Source organism: Rousettus aegyptiacus, unplaced genomic scaffold (assembly GCF_014176215.1).
Source record: "Rousettus aegyptiacus isolate mRouAeg1 unplaced genomic scaffold, mRouAeg1.p scaffold_m13_p_4, whole genome shotgun sequence".
Taxonomy (NCBI): domain Eukaryota; kingdom Metazoa; phylum Chordata; class Mammalia; order Chiroptera; family Pteropodidae; genus Rousettus; species Rousettus aegyptiacus.
Genome location: NW_023416307.1, coordinates 54,899,270 through 54,925,002, shown reverse-complemented (window position 1 = coordinate 54,925,002; position 25,733 = coordinate 54,899,270). Strand labels below are relative to the sequence as shown.

General features: G+C 35.1%; 2 protein-coding genes and 1 pseudogene across 6 annotated transcripts in view; 2 read left to right on the top strand and 1 right to left on the bottom strand.

Annotated features, from left to right (window-relative positions):
* Nucleotides 1–25,482, bottom strand: part of RABL3 (RAB, member of RAS oncogene family like 3) — a 35,044-nt gene extending 9,562 nt beyond the window's left edge. Inside the window, exons 1-5 of the mRNA XM_016158868.2 lie at nt 25,402–25,482; nt 21,323–21,414; nt 8,213–8,342; nt 4,449–4,563; nt 1,449–1,599 (exon numbers count right to left, since the gene is read on the bottom strand). Of these exons, the coding sequence (XP_016014354.1) occupies nt 1,449–1,599; nt 4,449–4,563; nt 8,213–8,342; nt 21,323–21,414; nt 25,402–25,447 (534 nt within the window). The 5' untranslated portion in view covers nt 25,448–25,482. The remainder of the gene's footprint in view (nt 1–1,448; nt 1,600–4,448; nt 4,564–8,212; nt 8,343–21,322; nt 21,415–25,401) is intronic.
* On the top strand, nt 22,401–22,519 carry LOC118601838 (annotated as a pseudogene).
* A 128-nt stretch (nt 25,483–25,610) lies between the features above and the next one.
* GTF2E1 (general transcription factor IIE subunit 1) overlaps nt 25,611–25,733 on the top strand; it is a 44,276-nt gene continuing 44,153 nt past the window's right edge. For 2 of the 5 annotated variants that reach the window (XM_016158863.2, XM_016158861.2), the window contains exon 1: nt 25,647–25,730. The gene's annotated coding sequence lies outside the window, so the exon portion shown is untranslated. Of the gene's footprint in view, nt 25,731–25,733 lie in introns of all 5 variants that reach the window. The other 3 variants (XM_016158859.2, XM_016158862.2, XM_036219213.1) reach the window with 3 other exon arrangements.

The window sequence follows — 25,733 nt, the reverse complement described above, 5'->3', positions numbered from 1 at the left end:
ACATATATCTGACCACTAGAACCAGAGACATTCCAAAACATATTAAAAGTAATTACTGGAACAGAGTAAGTACATTTAATAGTAAATGTCCCTTTGGAAATAATGTTCAACTGAAGTAATCTCAGCACTCCTTCAAGAAGGATATATATTTTAAGTAGCAGAAATCCTCTGGAATATCATGGGTCAGTGCTGACTTCCTGGGACAATTATGGTGGCAGCTGAAAAAAATAAGGCACCTCCACTGCAAAGTAGAACATAAAAAACAATGGAATGGCAGACAGAAGCTGACTTAGTTATAGGGGTAGAAGTTATGGTTCAACCTCAGTTATAGGGTTGAACCAAGCAGTGTTCACGAATGCTGATTCACAGAGTAAGGGCATCAAAATCACCTGAGTCCTGGTCCTCCAGCCAGACCTTATGAATAAAAAGCTCCTGCTCTGGGTCAGTTATTAAAAAAATTTGCACAGGTACTGTTGGTAATATGAATATGCAGCCAAGTTTGGGTAACTGTTAATCTAGGTGATTTCTAAGAGTTCTTTCAGCTCCAAGATTCTAAATGTTCTGAAGGATAATTAAGTGGAAAATAGGTTTAATTGTACAGCACAGGCCTAGTCACCTCCTTTTGTTTCTGGTCTTCATTTTTAAAATAGGGACAATAATAGTATCTATCTTATAGGGATGATGTGAAGATGATGCACGTGGGATGAAGTATGTAAAGCACTAGAACAGTTCTTGGCACATAAATGCTGAATATACGGTAGCCATCAGTATTATTAAACCACCACTACCACCACACACACATCTGAATGCCAATGTACTGTATATGCTGCAGAAGTCCTGCTTGTGAGCAATAACATGAACCAGGATTGAAGCTGCTGGCTGGGAACTTTCTAACTGGTTCATATGAATACTTTTCTTAGCCTTTTTTGTGCTGACTCCTAATTGAGCTAAATATCTCAGGAAGGGATTCGATCTTCTGTATACATGGAAGTTTATATAAACTAATGCTTATGAAGCACTCTTAGTTTACGGTTTATAATTTTATCACTTTTCTATTTGTTTGCCCTTTAAGGTAAACTCTGTAGTTTAAGAAGCTAAGAGGCTTTTCTAAAGCAAGAATTAACCAAGTACAGTAACAAGTAACCTTTCTTTGTCACCTTGATTTGCTATTTTGACTCTGGTGTAATTTTTAAAAATATTTTCAAAAAAAGGTCTGCAGTTTACATTAGTCATAGAACAACGTTTGAACATTCCAAAAGATAAGCATACAAGGAGGCTGAAGTGACTATGCCCATCTGATAGTCTATGTTGATTTCAATTTTCGCCACATTTTGGACTAGAACCCAAATAGCCTGATTTCAAGCATAAAGCTTCTTTAGTGAAAATATGACTTGTGAAGTCTCCGGTTTTGCTTTCACCTGCAAACATGCATTAGTGAAAATACATACCAAATTAATCTCTTCTGCATTGAAATCCTCAGCCAGGAAAGCAGTCCTAGTTAAAACTTCATGGCGCCTGGTTTCATGAATCTGGTCCAGTTTAGTCCCTATTACCAACAGCGGGATATGGTTATCAGCAAATTGTTCCTGGTCATAATCCCTGTGATAAATAATGAAGAAGTGAATAGAATTTACCTTTCTGATATAGATGTGCAATATTTAAATGCAAATAGCTTATACTATTTTACCATTACCTATAATCTACTTTTCTCCTAATTTCTCCCATCTATTTGTTTATTTATCAATAATCCATCCTTACCATCTAAAGAGTCCCAACTATTCATCTAATTATTCAAAATATGTCCCCATGAGTTTTTCTATACTACTTGAATAATTGAGTGCCCACCAGATATACCAAGGTAGGCTGACTTGACTTCTCCCAAAGCTCTGTCTTCTAAGGCTCAGGAATTTTTCATGTAGATGCAGAGTGAATTCAAACCTCAGTGGGGAGAAGACCCAGTAACCTAGCATGGCATTCAAGCCTTGTGCCAGAGGGGAAAATGACAAGCTTCTGGATAGAATCAGGGGTATGTATAAGCTCTATATCTACCATATGCACTTCTGTCTATGAATAAAGAAAATTAGACTGTTCCGGAAAATAGAAAATAGGGATGCTGAAGGCCAGAATAAATTGACAGGTGATGCTACAGCCTAGGGAAAGATGGATTCAGTGCATGGAAAGGGAGGGAAACAGCTGAAATGCAAAACGAATAGTAAAAGGAAATAATTAAATATCAAATAGTTGTTTGTGACAGACTATAGGCAATATGAATCCTTAGGGTTAGTAGCCTTGGGTCACTGGATATTATAATTCTTTTTTTTCCATTTCCAACCAAAGGACAGAGTGATATTCCTTCTATTACTAAAAGGAACACAAGCCCGATGTTATTGAATTGATTTAAATTCTATTCACATATGAGAAATAAAAGATTTGGATTCTGACATAAGCTCAATTTGCAACAGTCAGCAAAATCTGGTCGCAAACACCTTCTGACAGTAAATCAATATTGCATAATCCAATCAATACAACCCAGTTGAGCGTGGCTTTTTTTCTTCTTTTGACATTTCTTTCTCTTCGAATAATCTAAATTGGCGTGTATGTGCATGCGAAATTATCAGACCTTTTTGCCCTTCACAATAATCTACTGCTCAGGCTTGAAACACAATTGTTTTGAACTATGTAACCTCCCATTTCATAAAAATATTATCATTCTATTTATTGTATCAAAGCTAATAATAATTTGAGTTCAAGGCCTTTGATTCTTCTTACCAACATAACACTGATTTAGGAGAAATGGTCTAAAACTAAAATTTCCTTTATTAGAGAATAAAGTGTTGAGAGTGTTCTCCTTTATGACTATTTTCTTTTCCTACACTCACTAACTCTGGGTCACATACAAATTTTTGCATATTGCTTATCATCATCTTTGATATACATACATATGTGCCTGTCATATATATAGATATATATATGTCTGTCACCTGTAGTCTTACATAATCTCTTGCACATCAACATATATATTACATATGTAATATAACATGTTGCACATGAGTTACACGTTAACATATATATATTATACATGTAACATAACATATATATGTTGCCATATACATATAATTTGGTCTTTTATTTCTCTTTTTAGCTTTCCTTTTTTCTCTCTTTCATTAAATCTTACATCCAGTTTGAATTTGGCAAAATCAAAAAAAAAAAAAAAACTTGCATCTTACAGACCACTATATTTAACTACCATTTAGAGTAGATTTAGGATTCAGAGAAACAAATTTAACAGATACTACAGGCATACAATCAGCAAAATCCAGAATACAGGAAACTCTATAGGACAAACAAACCATCATCTTCTTTCACAAATAAACTGCTAGGGGATAAAAAAATAAAAATAACAAAAGGAAGTGGAAGTTAAGATGAAAGGAAACAAGAAACCAAACATGATGAATAAACGTTATTTAGAAACTATTTTGAATAAACCAACATTTATGAGACACCTGGGGAAATTAAAATAATATTTGATATTAAAGAATTATTATTAAATTTAAAGTGTGATAATTACATTTCAGTATGTTCAAAGAGTCCTTAACTTTTAAAGTTACACACTGAAGTACTATATATATGTAAGTGAAATGATATGTCTAAGATTTGCTTCGAAAATTAAATGGAGAGACACACTGTGTTCATGGATAGAAAGATGGAACAAAAATTCTCCCCAATTTGATCTATAAGTTTAATTCAATTCCAATCAAAATCCAAGCAGAGCTTTTATAGATATAGACAAGCTGATTTTAATTTTAAATGAATTAAAATAGCTAAACAATTGTGAAAAGGATCAAAATGGAAGGAATCACATTGCCTAATTTTAAGACTTACTATAATGCTACAATAATCAACACAATGTAGTATTTGAAGGGACAGGCACACAAACCAATGGAACAGAATTAGGGAGTCTAGAAATAGGCCCATATAAATACGGCCAATAAATTTTTTGCAAAGGAGTTAAAGCAAGTCAATGGAAAAAGGATAATCTTGTCAACAAGTAGTGTTGGAATAATTGTACATTTATATGAAAAAGTCTTAAGCAATACCTCACATATTAGAACTCGAAAAAAAAAAATCACAGATCTAAAAGTAAACCTAAAACTATAAAACTTCTAAAAGAAACATAGAAGAAAGCCTGCATGCCTTTTCTGGGACTAGGTAGAGAGTTCTTAGATATACCAAATATAATACATAAAAGAAAAAAAATGAGAAATTAGACTTTATCAAAATGAAAAACTATTGCTTTGTGAAAGACACTATTAGGAGAATAAAAAGGCAGTCTACATACTGGGAGAAAATATTTGCCACTCAAACATCTCACAAAATGTTATTTTGGAGGGTATAATCCTGTGATTGCTATAACATTTCAAACCAATCATGAAGTCAGCTGGGCTTACCCATTTGTTACCAAGACTCCAGTCAGCACCAAATCCCTGTTGAGAGCTTCCCGTGACCAACGATGCAAGTTTTGGGATGACTTTTTATTTGTTAAGTCGTGTACTAAAATAATACCTAAAATAATCAGAAAAAAGAATGTCAATATGATAACAATTCTTCATTTCAGAATGGCAAAGTGAGGCTTGATAAATATAAGCATTACATTGCTAAGGAACCTAGTATTCTAATATGACTAACAAACTCAGACACAATTATTTTAAAATTTCCTTTATAAATTCTTATAAGTAACTGTCTATGAGTTAATTACAAAATTTTCTTAGTCTAATTTTTAAAAAAATTCCACAATGGTTGACAAAAAACGTCATTAAATTTTTAGAATGTCTTTTCTTTTTTTCTTCATTCAACACTTAATGTGTGCTTACTCTGCCTGGTCCTAACTGCAGAATCACCTCATTAATATAAAGAATCAGAACTCCTTCGAGCATATAAGAAATTATATGCATTCAAAAACTTAATGGTTTTTGTCCTGTAAATAGTACTGTCATAAACATCATAATACACATATTACTTATATTAAGATATCAAATAATAAAATGTAATAAAATAGTATTGACTTAATTTGATACAATTGTTACTCTTTAGCTGACAAAATGTTTTCCTGTAGATCAACTGGGACTTTCTAATCAGCTCAGAAGTCTAATTTTTTAGTTGAGAGATTTAGTTAAAAGAGCAAAATAAATATGCCACTAGAAGGAGGTAGGAAGATATAGTCAAGAAATATGTATTGTAGAAAATAGACTGACTTCTGAGATATTGAGAAAAATAAAATGTAATGAGGCTTAGAAATATAATTAAACAGAATCAGTTGAGATCCTAGACAGAATGGCAAAGGAGGTAATTACTAGAATATGATATAGACATTAAGAAAGCTTTAATGCCTAGTGGAATTTAGGGTATCTTGTGGTCAAAAAACTACAGGTTTTCAAACTCCCAACCCTATCATATATTACCCAGATTCTATTGTGAAGAGAAGATAAAACTGATGATTCCTCCATCTTCAAGATATGAAATATATCAACTTGAAAAAAGGCAGAAGAATTTGGATTTGGCTATAGTTTTTAGACATCTGTGCAACGAAGGAGCTCATGCACATTGATTTGTTCAAGCTGGCTCAGATAAATCTGTATCTCTCCTGATACCTGGAATAGAGATCTGACAGTTGCCCCCATATCCAAATGCACTCACTCTACTTTCCTCAATGTGGTATTCATTAGGCATCAAGAACAGGAGAGAAGACAGATTTTTTAAAAAAAGGAATAAAGAGCTACCATTAAAGAATATAGCTAACATTTATTCATCATTTACAATGCTACATATTATACTTTACATGTGTTATCTAATGTGATTTTCAGAACAGTCCTATGAGGTAAGAATTACCTTCATTTAACAAATGTGGAAACTGAGGCTAAGAGAGGTTGGGTAACTTGCCCTAGGTCACATGGTAAATGGCATAGCCAGAATCTGAACTCAGGTATTTGACAGTAAAAGACTGAAGAAAAGCAGAATGAAGTCTCACTTCAGGGCACAGGAGTGGCAGATATTTCTCTTCTCCCTATCTCTGAGGTATAAATATCACAAAACTATGGGTGAGACTTTGGTTGGGAGAATGAAAGGATAACAAAGGCCTAGGTGAGGTATATGATGGGCTGGGAGGATTTTATGTTTTGAGGAACTCTATTTAAGACTTTTGAGATTTTAAGGGCATTTCAGCACTCTTTTCCTTTATTTCCCCTCCTTCGTTTGGGCTGAGAGTTCTTGCTTTGTATACTATGGGCTAGGAGAGTCATGGTGGGGCCCAAGGAAAGAAGTTAGGATTGTAACTGAACAGAATATGTTCTAATCTTAAGAGAGAGAAGTAGAAACACTTTAAAAGTTTCCTTTGGGGATTACTAGGCTAGTTCACCACAGTGGAAAGAAGGTATGGTATTGAGAAAAGAAAGTTATTGCTAAGAATAAAGACTGTGCATTTGAACCAAGTGATCCTTTTGCGGTTTCTCAGGAATCTAAGGATGATAGATGCAGTAAAGAACCTTGAATATTTCTACCAAGAGAAATATTTAGAGTTAGGTTGAAAAAACTTAAAAATTTGTTTATGTATCAGAGATTTTTTTTTAATGTTAAGAAAAAGAAATATATCTTAGTCTCATCTGTAAAACTAAATTAGAATATATGTAATTATTTCAGTAATATTCAAGGAAGAGACAAATCATTAACGAATAGTAGGTATAGAAAAAGATAAACAACTAAATGGATTTAGATGGATTTCTTTAGTATTTAATAAGTTCATGACCCATAATTCATAAAGTTTCAAGGATATGAATGGTCTTTATTATTTATTTATAATTTTTATCTTTACATTTATTTTACTATTAACTTTTTCTCAAAAAGATCTAAACAAAAGTTGAAAAGTGTTATATATCCAAACTTCTCTTTACCATATCAGATTAATATTAACTTTGACAAGTCATTTGGCTGATATAATCAAAGCTGATCATTTGATTCTAGGTCTAAATCACGTTTGTTTTCTTTCTTTCCTTTTCTCTAAGTAGTTGCCTAATAGGATACCATACTTCTCTTACTGTTTTTCTCATTTTTATATATTCTATTAATATACATTATCATGTATTTTCTTGCATGAAAAAGTCATGTATTAATACCACCAACTTATAACTGTTTTGATTCATTTGATGAATGTTTTGTTTCTTCAATTAGACTGACACTCTCCGATAGAATTCTGAGCTAAATGGAATATAGGTGTGAACTAACACAACTCACCCTGTATTCTATTGTACGTATCCAATGGTAAGAACCATCTCTACTTCTTTTTTATAATATCCACAACAGTTTATGATATAGGGAGACAAAATATTGAAAGAAGACAATAAGGAATGAAGAAGGTACTAAATAACTGCAATGCTTACCTAATATTGAATGAAATCTAAACATAGTATAAATGAGGTGCTATTAATAGCTAAGCGTATACTAGGAGGAAAGGGGTGAGATGCCAAATCTCTGGTACATCAAAGACAAATTGAAATTATATTTCACAGTAAAAAGAGGTTTAAAAAATGAATATAAAAAAGAGAAGAAAACTCTGTAAGTAAATCACATGTGTCAGTGGTTTAGTCTCTTGACACAGAGCAGGCACTCTATTTACGAATTGTAATTATGTCCTCTATTACAGGCCTCCATCTGAAAATTTGCTCCAGGTATTTGAACATCTGCAACTGAATAAAATTTCTGGACCCCTAAAAACTCTTTTAGGCAGCTCTCTGTAATAAATTACAAAGGACTCTAAGGGTAGATAAAATAAATCTCTGTATCTCTGTGACATCTGGCTTAGACTATGAGATTCCTAATGGTCCTATTGTACTTATTCAACTGACTAGAGAAACAGCACTCTCAGGGACAGTGTTTTGAAAGTTCCATGTTTTATGTCAAGTATGCAAAATACAATTTTATTTCTTAATATTTACTTTACAAAAAATATAAATATAAACACTTAGACAAAGCAAATATTTAACGTTTTGAGTTACATGATTAGAACTTAAGACACACAAACTGTAATGTGATATGCAGATTTAAATGAAGAGTTGTGAGTAATTAGCTCATTCTTAAATTGAGTCTAGCATCCAACAGCATTCCATATCAGATGATCTGTACTCAGATCATTAATAAACAGTAGAATAAAAAAATGCTTTACCATTTACAGAGTTGTAGAATACTGCTCTTGTGCTTTTCACACTGCTGGCACTGCCCACAGAACCTCCAACATCCCATAATTCTATATAGTAGGTCTTTTCTTCTGGGGTTCCTTCTTTGTAGTCATGAACCTAACAAATCAATCCATCAAAATAATTATTATAGCCACTTAGAAAACTGGTAAGCTTCCTCATTCCAGTTTAGAGCATTGGATATTCCATATCAGCATCTCGCCCTCTGACATCTCTGATTATCACTTCCTATTTTTCCAAGCTTCCTCCCTCTAATACTCCAATTGTAATAGGAATTTTTTACTCCACAGAACCTTATATGTAGTTAACTGATCCTAATGCCTTCCACAGCTCCCCCTTCCACTTCCAATTCTCCCTTCCTAAGTTAGCATAAATTCCATAATTTGTCACTTTAGTTACCCCTTTGCCCCTCTCTTACACTGTATTCACCTGACAAAATTCCAACCCTGATTACTCCGCCTTTTCCCTGATTCCATGTCTACAACCCAGCTAGCTGAATGCGAAGCTCAGAGAAATACACATTCAAGTGGACTGAATTCATTTTAAACTCAAGTGTAACTTAGAAGCTGTCCCTTCAATCAGTTCCATAGTCCATTTCCTCTTTTCCTCTCTTAGATAACTATTTCATACTTTCTCCTCTTTTTCAGATTTCCAATATCTCTTCATATCCTCAAACATAGCTAATAACCTTGCTCGCTATGACAGAAACAATCAAAGGAGAACTTCTATGACCTGTTATTCCCATAATTATCTACCTCCCTGCATCTGTGCCCATATAATTTACTTTCCCTCCAGCTTTTATAGATAGGCTGTCTGTGTTCCTAACGCCAGATCCCACCTCTTATGCATGAGATCCCACCTCCTTTTTATTTCCTCCCTCTCCTCTCTCCTAAAAAGATAAAAATCATCAAATTTTTCCTTTCATTGGATAATTCCCAGCAGCATATAAACATGCCATAATTTTCCCATTTTAGAAAACAATAACTTTCTCTTGATTTATGCACCTCCTCTAGCTACCATGCTGCTTCTTTTTTTTTTTTTTTTCTCACAGCAAAAGCCCTCCGGAGAGTTATATATTCTCAACTGTCTACAATTCTTTTTCCTTACATTTTCTTTTGAACTCATTTCTGTCACACTTTTGCTCCAATCACCCCACTGAATTATTTCCAATCGAGGTCACCAATGGCCTCCATATTGCTAAATCCAATGATTAATAAACAGTTTTCATCTTACTCTACCATCTGATACAACTAATCACTCCTCTGCTTTGCAATGCTTTCTTCACTTCGCCTTCTGGTTTTCTTTCCACCTCACCAGCTATTCCTTTTCGGTCTCAATTTTGGTTGTCCTTCTCTCTAACTTCTTGTCGTTGGAGTGTCCTAAGGTTTAGTTCTTAGATTTCTTTTCTTCTCTGTTAACACTTGCTCTACTTACTCTCTTGATCATTCCATCTAATCTTCTGATTTTAAATGTCAATACTACATTGATGAATTCCAAATTTATACCTATCCTAGACCAGTTTTTTAAACTTCAGAGAGTACTTATATCCATCAGAGTACAATTTGGATGTCTAACAGGTACCTCAAATATAACTTCTAAAAATAATTTCCTACTCCCAAAACTATTCTTCTCCCAGTTTTCTTTGTCTCTGTAAAAGGCAATTTCATTTTTCCAGTTATTTGAAGGGCCAAAAATTCAACAGTGATCCATAATTCCTTTCATACTGCAGATCTGATTTTCCAGCAAATCCTGTTGCTTTTGCCTTTAAAACATATACAGGTTTTGATACCCAATAGGTATGCAATATATGCACTAAATGCACACAAGAATGAATGAATATAGAGGATACTCTATACAGAATAAATATAGAGGCCAATTGCTTCTTCGTTTCCAATGATCTTGTTTTGCCTTCAGCCAAATATATATATGTATTTTAAAAAACCTTCACTATTCCCTTCTGTTCTGCACACATTTGCTTTTATTTAACCTTTAAACTTTGTGAAAATTTGATTTGAACCTTTGTCTCTATTTTTTCTCTGCCTACTTACATCGTTTGGTTCTGCCACTAACTTTGCATTACAGTTTCAAAGGTCAGCACTGAATTCACCATCACCAAATTCATTTTTTTCTCTCAGTCCTTATGTTTCTATAGTATTTCATATTAAAAATCAATCCCTCCTTCATGAAACCCTTATCTCTCTTTGCTCTGTGTATATCATCATCTTGGCTATCCTCCTACCTTTTGATCGATCTTTCTTTGACTTCTCTTTCACCTTTGATTATATATACCCCAAAGTTCTTCATCAGCTCTTCTCTTTATAAATTTTCATTTTTGAAAATCTTATCAGCTCTCATGGTTCAGGATCATGTCTATACAGATGATTCCAACTCAGAATTCTCTAAAGCTTTAGCACCGCATTTTTAAATGCTTTCTGGATAATCTCGGTTGGTAACTCAAATCTCTCTTCATCATATCTAGAACTGAATTTATTACCATTTCCTCCTCTTTCACCTGTAATATATATCCCCCTTCTTGGGGCACATTCCATTATTTCATTGCCTAGGCCACCCATTCGATCATTAACACTCAGTATAATTTTCCACTCTTCACAAGCACCTCACTTTCTGTCTTGGACTCCTATAACACTAATTTTCTATATCAGTTGTCCCACAAAACTTACTATGATGATGAAAATGTGCAAATAGTAACCACTAGCAGCAGCATGTGACTACTGAGCAGTTGAAATGTGGCTGTTTAACTGAGAAACTAAGTTTTTAATTACAGTTAACTGAAATTTAAATTTAAAGTGCCATACGAGTCTAGTAGTTACTGTATTTAACAACATTAGAATTCTTTTTTCTTACTACCATTCTGGAACAAGAAGCAGTGCAGAGTAGTGATTAAGAGCACAGGCTCTTGAATCAGACTGTCTGGGTTTGAATCCCAACTCTACCACTTACTAGCAATGTGATTTTGGAAAAGTTATTTAACATCTCTTTGCCTCAACTGCTTCATTGTCAAATAGGGACGCTAATAGTACCGATCTTAAAGGGGTATTGTGGGAATTAAAGGAATTAGTATGTAAAATAGATGCCTAGTCTAACTAAAGTGTTAGCCATCATTCATTATTATTATCTTAAAAAATCATTTATATATAAACTTTGTCCAACCTGGTAGATCCCACCTCATATTCTTAGTGAGGCTAGAAACTGCTTTAAAAAAAAATTTCTCCCTATGCTTGCACATTGTTATGCTGCCCAAATAGGAATTCAATAAATATTGATTGTATGCAATGTATAAATTAGGGTTAAAATCCCATTAAAGTGAACTAGAAATGACAAATTAATTTCCTTATTTATAATTTGTGAAAAGACTAAGTTCTGTAAGTCTTGCTTTAATAAATAAGAGTATCCATGCATTTATGTCAGTCCCATTAGACCTGGGGCAACAAAATTAGAAGAAAGGAATGAAGAATACACAAAATAAAACTTTCTCCCTTCGGTTCTGTTATGTTCTACACTGCATCCTAAATCCAAAATGTTAATTACTGAATACATACATTAAGCTCATTAGCTTCACCCAGTACTTGAAATTAAACAATTACATATTACCTTTGTCAAAGCTATTTTTAGTCGGCTCTTCACAAATGTGAAATGAGCTAAATGAAGCAACTGTTTCTAAGTACTCATGGGTCTATACTGATTCTGGAGAAGCTCTCTCACAGGTGTCAGTAACAAAGAAGCTGTAATTACGATATAAAAGCTGCTACAGAAGAAAGTGTTCTTCCAAGCTATTTAGGTAAAGGCTTTACCAGATTTAATCATTCTTGCTAGAGGGAAGAAATGTTCACTTTATTATAATAATAGTCAAAATGATTTACATATCTATGACAACTTTCCTTAAGTAAAAATGTCTTTTACTTATGTTGTCACTCAAGAAATGCATTCCTCTCAAAGATGGAAGACAGAAATCAATCAACCCAAGATACAATGAAGAGTAATAAAAGCAAGGTCACTTTCAGTCCTACATGCTCCATTCTTTTACAATATGTAATTCAGGCCAGATTGGCTTTAAAGGAGTCAGTCAGTACCATACTCATTCCAGTAAAGTCAGTCACATTACATGACATCTGTCTTTGACAACTGCAGCCTTTATTCTAGTGTTACTTGGTACTATGGGGGGAGTTAAAAAATCTGCAGTCTAGCATAAGCTAACTCAAGGGAACTCCAATTTAATTTTTTTCCAAAAGCAGAGGTTTCTAAAGGGAATTGCTACTGTTACGTCTAAAATTAGGTCATTGGTCTGCTCTCTGGGGCTTGCATAGAATCAATCCTTGCAGACACAACCAAGTCTCCACCTTTATATGTAGTGACTGTTGGGAGAAAGTTTCTTTTGGAAATTTTGTCATCAGCTACACTCAAGGCATTTTAGATCCTATTATCCTCAGTTACCATACATTTTGGGTCCTTAATTGGTTTCTCATATTCTCACCCTGTTGCAGGATACTTGGAAAGAGAGATGGGACACTGAGGCAATGAGCAGGAAGTAGCATTTTTTGGTATCAGCACTGGATTAGAGAATTCACATTCGAAAGCTGAACCCGGATCGCAGTGGGGTTTCTTCTTTTATACACATCTTATACTTCTTGATTTTCTTTCTACATAAGGAAACTGTATTTTGATTGGTTGGTGGGCCGTAAAGGGCTGGTGGTCTGTGCCAAGTCAGCACTGACATTGAAAAGTCCCTTACCTACTATGGGAAGGGAAGTGAACTCGGACTCTGCTACCACAATCCCCAAACTGCTTTGTTTTCCCTACCCACCATAAAACACCCAATTGTTTCCTCTCTTTTAATCTTTCCACTTTTCTCCTAGAACCCTACAAAATTCCAAAATATTTTTATCGTCAACTTCATTGTATTAACTGATGCCAGCCTCTACTCTGAATACACAACTTCTGCTGCCCTCTGAGACAGATGTTATTCATTCTTCCTCATTCTAATTAACCTTGGAATTAAAATATATGAAATGCCTGGCTTACTCTCCAAAGCTACTTCCAGTACATTATTCCTCTGCTCTTATATAAAAACTTGTACTCTTTAGAGGCTTTGTACCATCCAGCTATACTCTCTTCCCTTTCCCCTTGCTTTCTTAATACCTAATAGCTTTCTGCCAGCAGTGGATTCATAATCTTACCCCTTTGCTCTAAGTCTTGTCATTAATCACTTACATCTCCACCGGAAAACTGATTCTACATCATATGCAGAGTTCTTCAAAATAATATCCACTTATACCAGAATCATCTCAGGTGCTTCTTAAAAGGCATATTCCTGAACATCGCATATAATTGAATCAGAATATCTGGGGGCAAAGCCCAAGAGTCAAATTAAAAGACTACGACTGTCAGACTGGTTATCAAGATGAAATTTAACTAGTCATCAAAATTACAGCTATCCTACAGAATAACCATCATTAAGACCCACCTGAAGTCTGCCTGAACAGCAATCTTATAACTAAGAACATACAAAAGTCTCCCTGAGACTGGTAGAAGGGGCGGAAATTTGAGAATGGCTAGTCCCACACCCACAAATGGCAGTTAAAAACAGGGAGTAATACCTCTGTTGCAGAGGTCCCCCCCGAGGAGTGAGGGGTTCCAACCCTACAATAGGCTCTTCTGCCTGAGGTTCCAGTGCTGGAAAGAGAAGTCTCTATAACTTCTGGCTGTGAAAACCAGCAGAGATTGTGGCTGAGTGAGATGGAAGGCTGTTGGCATTCCTCTTAAAGGGCCTGTGCAGGATATACTCACCTACAGAATCACTTACTCTGAACTCCAGTGCTGGGGCAGGAGCTCAAAAACTGTCAGGGGCATACAGCAAGGAAATGAATTATCTGGCTTTAGGGCATAGACTGGAGGGGTATGTTCCTCCTAGACAAAAATGCTGGCACAAGCTACTGTTCCTTTGTTGAGCCCTCCCCAACCCTGCTTGCAGTGCATTTGCCCTGCACTGGTGATTCTCTGATACCAGGGCCCCACCTAACTTGCAGGCCCACTCAAGCAGCCTCCAGTGGTATTTCCATACAAATGGCCTGTTTTGACTCATGCTGTGAACTTTCTAAAAATCTCTCAAAGATCCTAAAACCTCAAACAAGCAGCATCTGGCTTTGGTATGCTGGGTACCTCTTGCTAAGCTGTCTCAAGCCTGGGGCTATCAGCAGCCAGTCTTGGTTTGCAGTTTAGCCTCTCCCAGGTACCTCTAGGCCCAGCACAAGTGGGAATCATCTGCAGATTACTTTATAGCTCATACAACGTGGCCCTAGGCAGGGCACAGGCAAAGCACAGGCAGTAGCTGACCTTGGCCTACACCAGAGTCCCCCTCCCTTCCACCCTCAAGAGTTCCCAGAACCAACACACCCAATGGCCAGCTTCAGACCACACCAGAGCACCACCACAGACAACACACACAGAGGGTAAACTCAGCAGGCATCAGAGCCCCGCTAAAGTGAATCCTGCTCCAGAGGGTCAGCCTCTGTATAATAGCTCCTCAGCTGTAGTCACAGCCAGTCCTCACGGCCAATTGGCCTGAAGGTCAATCCCTCTCACTGATGTGCCAACAGCAATCATGGCTCAACTACAAAAAGAGGGCACCAACAACCCATATAAAGGACACATTTGGTGCACTGGACTCAAGCGACTGGGGAGACTGTACCATTGGGCCCCACAGGGCACCCACTACATAAAGCCCTCTACCAAGACCAGAGGACATAGCAACTCTACCTAATATACAGAAACAAACACAGGGAGATAGCTAAGATGAGGAGACAAAGAAATATGTCCCAAATGAAAGAACAGAACAAAACTCCAGAAGAAGAACTAAATAAAATGGAGACAAGCAATCTACCAGACACAGAGTTCAAAATATTGTTTATAAGGATGCTCAATGAATGTAGGGGAAGAGCAGAAGAACTCAGTGAGAACTTTTAATAAAGAGATAGGAAACATAAAAATGGAGACAGAAAATATAAAAAAGAACCGGTCAGAAATGAGGAATATAGTAACAGAAATGAAGAATACATTAAAGGGAATCAAGAGTAGATTAGATGAAGCAGAGGACTGAATTGGTGACTTGGTAAGACAAGGTATCAGAAAACACCCAATCAGAACAGTAAGAAAAAAAAGAATCCAAAAGAATGAGGACAGTTTAAGGGACCTCTGGGACAGTATCAAGTGTACCAGCTTTTGCATAATAGGGGTCCCAGAGGAGAAGAGAGAGAGCAAAGAATCGAAAACCTATTTGAAGATATAATTAGGGAAACTTCCCTAACCTGGTGAAGGAAACAGGCATACGAGTCCAGAAAGCACTGAAACTCCCAAAGATGAACTCAAAAAGCCCCACAGCAAGACACATTATAATTAAAATGCCAAAGATGAAAGACAAAGAGAGACTCTTAAAAGTAACAAGAGAAAAGCAGGTAGTTACCTACAAAGGAGCTCCTGATAAGACTGTCAGCCAATTTCTTAAAAGAAACTTTGTAGGCCAGAAGGACTGGCATGAAATTTTCAAAGTAATGAAAAGCAGGGACCTACTCTATCCAGCAATGTTACCATTTAGAATTGAAGGACAGATAAAGAGCTTCCCAGACAAGAAAAACCTAAAAGAGCTCATCACCACCAAATCAGTATTACAAGATATGTTAAAAGGACTCTGAGGAGGCTATTACAAAGTATAGAGAAGGACTCAACAATCAGGCTTCTGGATATTTATTTGAAGGAACCCAAAACACTAACTCATTGTGGCATTACTTACAATAGCCATGATATAAAAGCAACCTAAGCGTCCATCAGTATAAGAATGGATAAAGAAGAGGTGGTACATATTTACTTAACCATAAAAAATAAGGAAATCTTGCTATCTGCAACAACATAGGTAAACCTAGAAGGTATTACGCTAAGTGATGTCAGAGAAAGACAAATACCATGTGATTTCACTTACATGTGGAATCTAAAAAACAAAATAAAAGAATAAAATAATAGAAACAAATTCATAGAACATTTTGATGGTTGCCAGATGGGAGGGGCATGGGAGATGAATGAAAAAGGGAAAGGGATTAAGATATGCAGTTATAGAAATAGTCGATGGGATGTAAAGTACAGTATAGGGAATATAATCGATAATATTGTAATAACTATGCATGGTGTCAGATGGGTACTAGACTTAGGGTGATTACTTCATAAGTTCTATAAATGTCTAATCACTATGTTGTACACCTGAAACTAATATAATATTGTATGCCAAATGAAAAAAATTATTAAAAAACAAAATTCATTAAAAAATAAAAAATTTAATTAAAAAATTTAATTATATTCTACTTATAAGATGTACATATATTTATAAGTATTTGTTGTTGCAAATGGCAGGATTTCCCTTTTATGGCTAAATAATATTTCACTGGTATATACATACATATACATATATATCCATTTATGTGTTGATGGACATTTTCTTTATCCATTTATCTGTTGATGGACCCTAAGATCTAAAAGTTCTCATCACAGAAAATTAAATTTGAAACTATGTGAGGTAATAGACATTAATGAAACTTAAGGAGGTAATCATTTTGTAATATACACACATCAAATAATTATGTTGCACATCTTAAACTGATACAAAATTATATATTTAGAACAACTATAAAATATGCACTTTTGAAGTGCGCATGATATGTTTACTGAAATTGACCAAATCTTAGCAAATTTCAAAGGATAAAATCATATAGTACATGTTCTAAAGATAATAAAAGTAAGCTAGAAAGCAATAATTAAAAGATAATAAACATCTTAAAATGTTTGGAAATTAAATGGCACATTTCTAAAAGACCCATGAATTAAAGAAGAAATCACAATGGAAATCAGACAGTATTTTGAACTGAATGATTATGAACAAAATTTCAGAGGTACAGTTAAAGCTGTGCCTAGTTAAAAATTTAGAGCCTTAGTGCTCTAAAAGGAAGCCTGAAAAAAAAAATCAATGAAAATACCAATTTCAAGAAGTTAGAAAAAAGACAGCAAATTAAATCCAAATAAAGTAGGGACATAATAAAGAAAAGGATAGAAATTAATGAAGTAGATAACAAATATAAAATAGAGAAAATCAATAAAGCCCAAAATTGATCCTTGATAGACCTTTGGCAAGACTGTTCAAGAAAATAAAAGAAAAGCCATATGAAAAAAGTAATAAATACTACTAAAAATTCTACCTATATTGAAAGACAATAGAGGATATCAAAATTTTTTTGACAATTTTTTTTGAAACAGAAAAAATGTGTTACACAAATCAACACAAGAATATAGTTATTTTCATATTTTCCTTAATGTTATTTAAAAATCTCTCACCAAGAAAACTTTAGGCCGATGGTTTCACCTGTGACTTCTTTCATATATTTAAGAAAGAAATAATACTAATTTTACATAAACTCTTCCAAAGAACAGATACATAAATAACAATTCCCAGCTCATTTAATGAAGCTAGTATAACCCTGATACTAAAACTCCGTAAGGAGATTATAAGAAGGAAAATGATAGGCCAATATTAGATGCAAATATTTGAAAAACTATTAGCTACTGAATCTAGTGATATGTAACATACATCAAGACCAAGTTGGATTTACTTCAAGAATACAGTCGATTTAACATTTAAAAATCAACATAATTCACCATAGTCAAAAAATAAAGCTGGAACATTATGATTATCATGAAAAAGGAACTGATAAAACCTAACACTAGTTCATGATACAAATTTTCATTAAGACAAGAACAGAAAGGAATTTCTTCAATTTGATAAAGTATATCTACAAAAAAATCTTAGAGCAAATATCATACTTAAGGATATTACATTGAAAATTTCCCAAGATTAGGATTTAGACAAGGATGTCCATGGTTCGCATTTCTATTTACTACTGCACTGGAGATTTAGCCAATTCTGTAAGAAGGGGGGGAAAAAAGCCAAAAGGTAAATTACATGAGCAGACTGAGCTCTGGGTATGGGATAAAGGGGCAGGGCAGGGGCAACGGGGCAGGCGGAGGGTAGGGGGGAAATCTGAACCAATTTCAAATTGTAAAGCGCTATACCTTAAATTCCTATCTTAAGCTTCTCTGATCCTCCTTACAAACCTGTAGGCTAGAAGAAGCAGGTAGTATTTACCTTTGCTTTGAAGATGACATACTAAAGCTCAGAGAAGTAAACTTATTTGTCTAAGTTCACTCTTTAAGAAGCAAAAGGCAATATGGGGATTGACCCAAGAAGTGACAGTTTAAATGTATTCCTTTTCAATATGTTATCTCACAGAAAGGGAGCTAGAAAAGTCCAAAGGGAGATTTTGTCCAGAACTTGCTATCAGATCTCTCAAAGTTATATGAAGTTGCCATTTAACTCTCTAAAATTTGTTTTTCTTCCATATCTAAGAATTTGGAAACATTATAGGCTGAAATGGCAGATAAGTTCCCTCTGACATGAAATGAACAGAAGTGCCATAAAATATAAAATAAATGAATAAAGAAGATATATTCAAAAGAAAGGCTGGGAAATTCTCAGAAGCTAGAAATGAAAAACTTAAAATCAGAGTGAGAAGTGGGAACTGACCTAGATTCAGATATAGTTTCAGGGGCTGGTCCCTGGAGTTTTAGTGCCCATCCAGGAATAGAGATCTGTTTTCCAGCTTTTATATGTGGGTGAATGACAAAGACAAGACTGTATTTCCCTTCAGAAATCTAGACTGTTGATGAGCTGCCCAGTCAGTGAAAGGGAATAGGAAAAACTCTATCCACTAGCTCAGGAGAGCAGAAAAGACTGTCAGGGACCTCAGGTAGGGTGGTAGAGAGTAGATAAAAGGTCTGCAAAAAAAGGAAACTTCAGGCCCATGTTACAATCAGATATTAGAGGAAATGTGATCTAGATGGCAAGGAAACCCTAGCTGAGAAATTTTAAGGACCACTGAAAACCCAAGGGCTCTGACAGCAACAGAATTAAAAGGCACAGCATATAGGACTTCCACGAAGAAGAGGAAAAAATTCTGAAGATGTGATCATCTTCGAAGAATTACAAACCATACAAAAAGACACATTTTCATAGAGTCAAGATATACAGCAAGTAGGATATCTATTATCCACCCTGAAAAAAAAAAATCCAAAAGAAACCATAAAATAGTATGTTTAAAATGATTAAAAAGGAAATAGAAAAAAAAAAAAAAGGGAAAAAGAAGAAAAAGTAAAACCATAATGAAAGGTCAGGATATTTTGAAAATTTTTGATATTTGAAAAAGAATCGAAAAGAACATCTAAAAATTATAGTTATTAAAATAAAAAATTGAGTGGATATAGTAAAGCAGATTAAACACAGTTGAGGAGATTCTTCTTAGTTAACTGGAAGGTAGACAATACTACATTATCCAGAATGCACTAAGCAGAAATAAAGAATAAAAAACATGGAAGTGCAGTTAAAAGATATAGAGGACAAAAATCTAATGGAAGTTCAAAAAAAGAGAATGAAGGGTGACAAACATTTTGAAAAATGAAGACAGGCATGAGAAGAACAACTTATGAATAGGATAACTAAAAGCTAATTCACACCTAAATATAGGTTAACAAAACTACAGAACATTAAAGATTACAAAAAAATATTTTAAAAGCAACTAGAGATGAAATTATCTTAAAAAGTAATAATTATTAGTCTAAAAAGATTTTTTTTTTACTTTCAAAAAATTATTTTAATCCGGTTCTGAAAACCTGACCAAACTTTTTATCATTCTACTATTTGTGCAGGAACTCTCAGAATGCATAACTAACTGAATTACCTGTATATATAATTTCCAATGAAAACGTGTTTTATATCTTTCAAAAAGCAGGCTCTGCAGTCATACAACAGTACTTTGAGGAACGGCTTTAGGATGAGAATATTTCTTCTTTTCAATAATACCTTTACTTTTTATTTGTCTAGTTCCTGGTGATGCCCCAATGATACAATATATTTGATGTATTTGATAGAAACTCATTTGAAGAATTTTCTTGCAAACCTGACACAGGAAAGGTTTCACCTAAATTAACATTGTTGCTGACATTTGGAAATAGTTCCCCAAAAGATGCTTTTTGCAATGAGCATAGAGCAATCTCTAAAGCAGCTGTTTGTGAAGATGGAGTACTTGTTAAGAGGGCTCTGCTTTTCTTACCAGGAGTACTGGAATTTGTGTTAATTAAATGTATATCAATACTTTCACTTATAGAACATCAAGAAATTACAAAGTAGTATACAGACTCATTTCCTATTTCTTGAAGATGTAAAGAGGCAAACAAAAAAAGAGAGGTGAACAAATCAAGAGAGAAAGAGAGAGCATGTGCAAGGCAATATAAGTCACAGACTGTGGAACAAGAGCTTCAAAGAACTGAAGGAAAATAACTGTCAATCTAGCTAACTACCATTCTTTCCCTATTTATTTCTTAACTCAGTGGAGAGAGGTATGTCAGCAGAACAGACTCTTGGACAGGATTAGCTGGAATTAGCAAACACTAACAATATCTGGGAAGATACTTAATTCAGTGGAAAATGCACCTGTTTCCTAAATGTGAGCTAGAATAGATGACCTAGACATAAATCTCCAGAAGCTTTTGCCTTTGCACTATATTTCTAGCCAAAAGCTGGATGTCTCAGTGGCAAAGCCTTAGGAAGAATTATTTATGGACTATGTAAAGTAAACTCCAGATGTACAGCATAGTAATTAAAACTTAAGTCTCTGGATTCGGACTAATGGTGATCAAACCTTGACTCTGCTTTGTTATGCACTGAGTGAATTTCATCAAGTTACCTTACTTCTCTATGCCTTAGTTTATGCAGCTGTATCTCACAGTTTAAAAAAGATTAAGTAAGCAAAGACAGGTAAAACATTTGGCATACTACCCAGGACAGAGCAGGTGTTAATAAAGACCGGCTATTATCATTACTTAGTCTTGACTACATTACTGGAATTTTATTATATAGTTTGAATGAGTTATCTTTAATATGACTAATAAAAAACTAAAATTAGGAAACATACTCTGACATCTACTGAGCAGCCCACAGTCCATGACGGATTTCCCAGTACTTGATTTTGACACAGAAGATGAACTAGTGAAGATTTCCCAACACCTGTAAAAGATACAAGAGCATATGAGACATGCTGAAATCAATTATGACAAAAGTATGACTGAGAATATGCAGTTAGTGTATGTAAAATAGTTGTTTAAAGGGTGTTCACACCATACCAACCATTTAATAAGCTTTATTAATAAACAGACAGTTGAGGAAAGTAGGTCTCTAAAATTTCATATCAGAATTATGGAAGGCTTGCTAAAACAGAGAATGCTGGGTCCTGCCCTCAGAGTTTCTGATTCTGCAGGTCTGTCATGGAACTCAAACTTTTTGCACTTCTAACAAACTCTCTGGTGGTTGTTAGTTCATACTAGTCCAGGTGCCTCACTTTGACAACTACTGCACTAGGACAATTTCACTTGAACAAATCCCTTTCCTTTGAATGGTTGCATCTATCGAGCCTTTCATCAGAATTGTAGAATATTGACAAATCTTGGAGGTAATCCTCTGTTGATTGACAATGGAGAGGATCCTTCCATAGCACCCTGTTAGATGGTCTTCAAGACTGTTCTTGTACACTATCCATGACAGGGACTCACCATTTCACAATTCCTATTTATATACTCTAGTTCAACCACATGGAAAAAGAGAACCTTACTCCCTCTTCTATATCTTGGCCCTTTACCTTAAGGCATTACTTGATTTTCTTTTAGATCTCCTGAGTTCAGGACAACCTAGCATTTGGAGATCTGTATGAAGAGGAATGAAAATGAACTCTCCCTCATTTAGGTTATCTGTCAAGGGTGAATTAATCTGTCAAGACCAGCATCATTCTAGTTATAAAATCTTTTCTGACTCCCTGTACATCCATGTATAGTCGCTCATTCAATTAATAGCATTTTGATGCCATTATGACAAGCACAGTTGGTGAATCTTTATGCTTCCTTAGTTGTATCAAAACTTTAGACCATTTCTTTGTGTGTATTATTGCATATGAACATATCACCTATGTTTATTTTTTATTATAAAAAGTTACCTTTATAGTCTACAGCCATGCTACTCTGAACAAACCTGATCCTGTCTGATCTTGGAAGCTAAGCAGGATCAGGCGTGGTTAGTACTTGGATGGGAGACCACCTAGGAAGACCAGGTGGTGTAGGCGTAAAAAAAAAAATAAAAAAATAAGAGCTTGTAAGCTGACAAGGTCCTTGCAATCTGTGAGGTCAACCAAGGGTTGCCTCACCTAAAAAAAAAAAAAAAATTACCTTTACAATCAATCTGGAAAGTATTTTTAAAAAAAGAGAAAAAAATCACCTAAAGAGCACTATCGTCAACATGTAGGTTTATTTAATTCTGTAAGCAAGGTTTTCCTATATGCAGGTTTTTACTGTGACTATATACATGGTATACTTAAAAAACAACAACACATAAGCCTTTGTTTACACAGCTGGTTCTGTCTGGAATATTCTACCAATCCCCCTCCTCCATTTTTCCTTTATCATTGGCCTAGTGAATTAATCATTCTAATTATAAAATCTTTTCTGACTAAGCACATCATCCATCATCCTCTGGGTCCCCACTGTATTCTCTACATTTTTCTACAGAACACTTAAAATAGATTATTACACTTGTTTGTTTATAAGTGTTATTCCCTCTGTTTAGTTTTAACTTTTTTGAGGATCGGCACGGGGTTTTGTTCATTTTTTTTCCAGTGCTCAGTAGAAGGCTGTAATTAATTTTTATTTAGTGACTAAAATTTTCCATGTTATTACAGAATCTTCCTAAACATGTTTGCCTTCACTGTAGTTCAGACATAGCAATTTACTTAACTATTTCCTCATTATTAGATATTCAGGGTGTTTAAAAATTTTCACTATGCTAAGAAAAGTTTGCTTAAACTTTCATTTAAAATTAAAATTATTTCCTTAGTATAATTTCTCAGAAGTGAAATTAATATGTAAAAGAAAATGAACACTTAAAATTATTTATTTATTTATTTTTGGTGGTGGGTGGCGGTGGTGGTGAAAAGTTTTTGATATATACCAACAACTTTCATCTGGTTACTCTGCCATCAATCATGCACATTTGCCTGAATCAATGAATAAACTCTTATAAATAGTATGATCTTGTTGTACCTCAGCAATATCATATATTTGCTTTCTTCATCTTTGTTAATTTGAAAAGAGAAAAAAAAGTGACATCTTGCTTCAGTTTGCATTTCTTTACCTCCAGGTAAAGATATACATTACTATCATATTTCTTAATCAATTGTCTTTCCTCTCTTACAAATTACCTATTGATGTGCTCTGCCCATTTATCTATTGGGTTTTAGTGTTTTCAGTTTACATGACTTTTTTATATATTAGTGAAACATTTGGCTAATATATTTCCCCAGGTTTCCCTTTTATTTTCATTTTTTGCAAAGATATATAAGTTTTTTGTGTACTCACACTTAGCTTTGTCTTTGTATCTATTGCATAGCATCCATGTATGATCTTTAGGGCACATTGTTTTTGTATTTGCATATAAGTTTATGTTGGAGGTATACATCTGGGCATTTAATTACTAGCTTGATGCAAGGCTTGAGCTTCTAGTTAAGCTTAACTGTATCAGAGTAAGCATCTTTATGCAGTAACATTGTATAGCTCTCCATAATTAACTGCTTTGGGTGATGAGTTAGCTAACATTGGATGAACTCTAAACAGGAAGAAAAATCAAAGCACCAGAAAAGGGAATTATGAAAAGAGAGAATGCCCACTTCAAATTACATGAAACTGTGTTAGCTCTGTATTTCAGTTCAAAATCCTACTTGCTGATACTTACCAAATCCCTTTAGACCACCACTACTTCCTTCAACTGTAAAACAGTGATTTTATTAACTTCAGCACCACTTCAAGCTAAAGAACTGGAGTTGACATAAATGGATTTTGTTTAGAATTTCATAATGCAACTTCAAGGGAATTTTAAATATGCTCTCTGTAAAATATTTTATTAATGTAAGTACTCTTCAATGTGAAAATGTTCTCAACCTTTTCTTCTCCTTGACAACGTTATTCAGTTCTGTAAGGGTAGTTTTCAAGCTCTTTGGGATATATCCTCTTTATCTCCAAGCATCAGGAACAATGACTTTGCTCACAACACATATTCAAAAGTCAACTCCAAAAATGCACATCTATAAACTGAAAGGTCAGCATTTATTCCACGTTCTTAAGGAGTATAGGAGGGGAGGCTATGCTGACAAAGAGAATGACAGTAAGGTGGGAAGAGGAAATGCAGACGTCAACACTTTTCAAATGCCAAGCCGTCAAAAGAAGAATTTTAACACTAGGACTAAAATGGGCTCAGCTTTAAGTATTAGCTACTACATAATATGGCCCTTATCTTAATTTCTCTATTTCTTGCAATCTAGCACATAACAGGTTTTCAATTAAGATTAAAGAGAGCAAAGAAATCAAGAAGCCCAGCTGACAGTAAAACAGGACTACCATCCAATATTTCATTTTATAATATACCTTAGTGTTTAAGTATGTGGACTTTGGTTCAAACTGGTTCTGTCATTTACATCTCTCGGCTTCATTTCTCATTTCTAGAATGGGGTAATATGGCTGATCTCAGTATTAAATAAGTAAATATACGCAAATCACTTGGAACAGTTTCATTGTTCTTAAGTGCACGTTTGACTTCCTTAATGAACGAATCTCTTGAAGGCACAGTCTTAACTTCTGTCTTAGCACGGCACCCAATACAATAATCAGTCTCCCTATCTTTTAAAACAAAGGAATTGACAATACACGCTATGCTACGGTCGCCCTGGAGACTGACGTGAAAAATGGGAAGGCCGAGAAGCACCCGGACTCCGCGCCCATCCCACGGGACGCCATCATTTCGTCAAACAGAGCAAAGTCCTCTGGGAAGTGTAGTCTTTAGGCCTTGAGAAGGATTTCGGCCTCAGGGCGGAGCCAGTTAGCTGGCGGGGGGAGGAAGTAGTAGTTATCGGATAGCTCAAAAGTGTCGGGAGCCCCGGAGGTGGGTTGAGCAGCTCACCTGAGTCTCCCAACACCAGTACCTTCACCCGATCCAGGGACGCCATCTTGCCACTGCCTTCCTGGGGTTAACGCCTGTTCCGGATTGTAGGCCAATCAGAGCTGGGCATGGAGGCAGAGCCTTCACTTCCACTGGCCAATCAGTGTAACTGTCTTGATTGAAGTCTTCACTGTGCTGATTGGCCGGCCTTGTTAAAAGTAGCGGGTGGTTTCCAAAGCTGGTCGCAGGAATAAAGCGTGTTCTTTGTCGCATGAGTGGCGTGGCGCGTTTAAGCCGGTAGTTGAGGCGCTGAGGGAAGCTGTAGTGGGAGTGTTCGAGGATTCGCTTTGGTA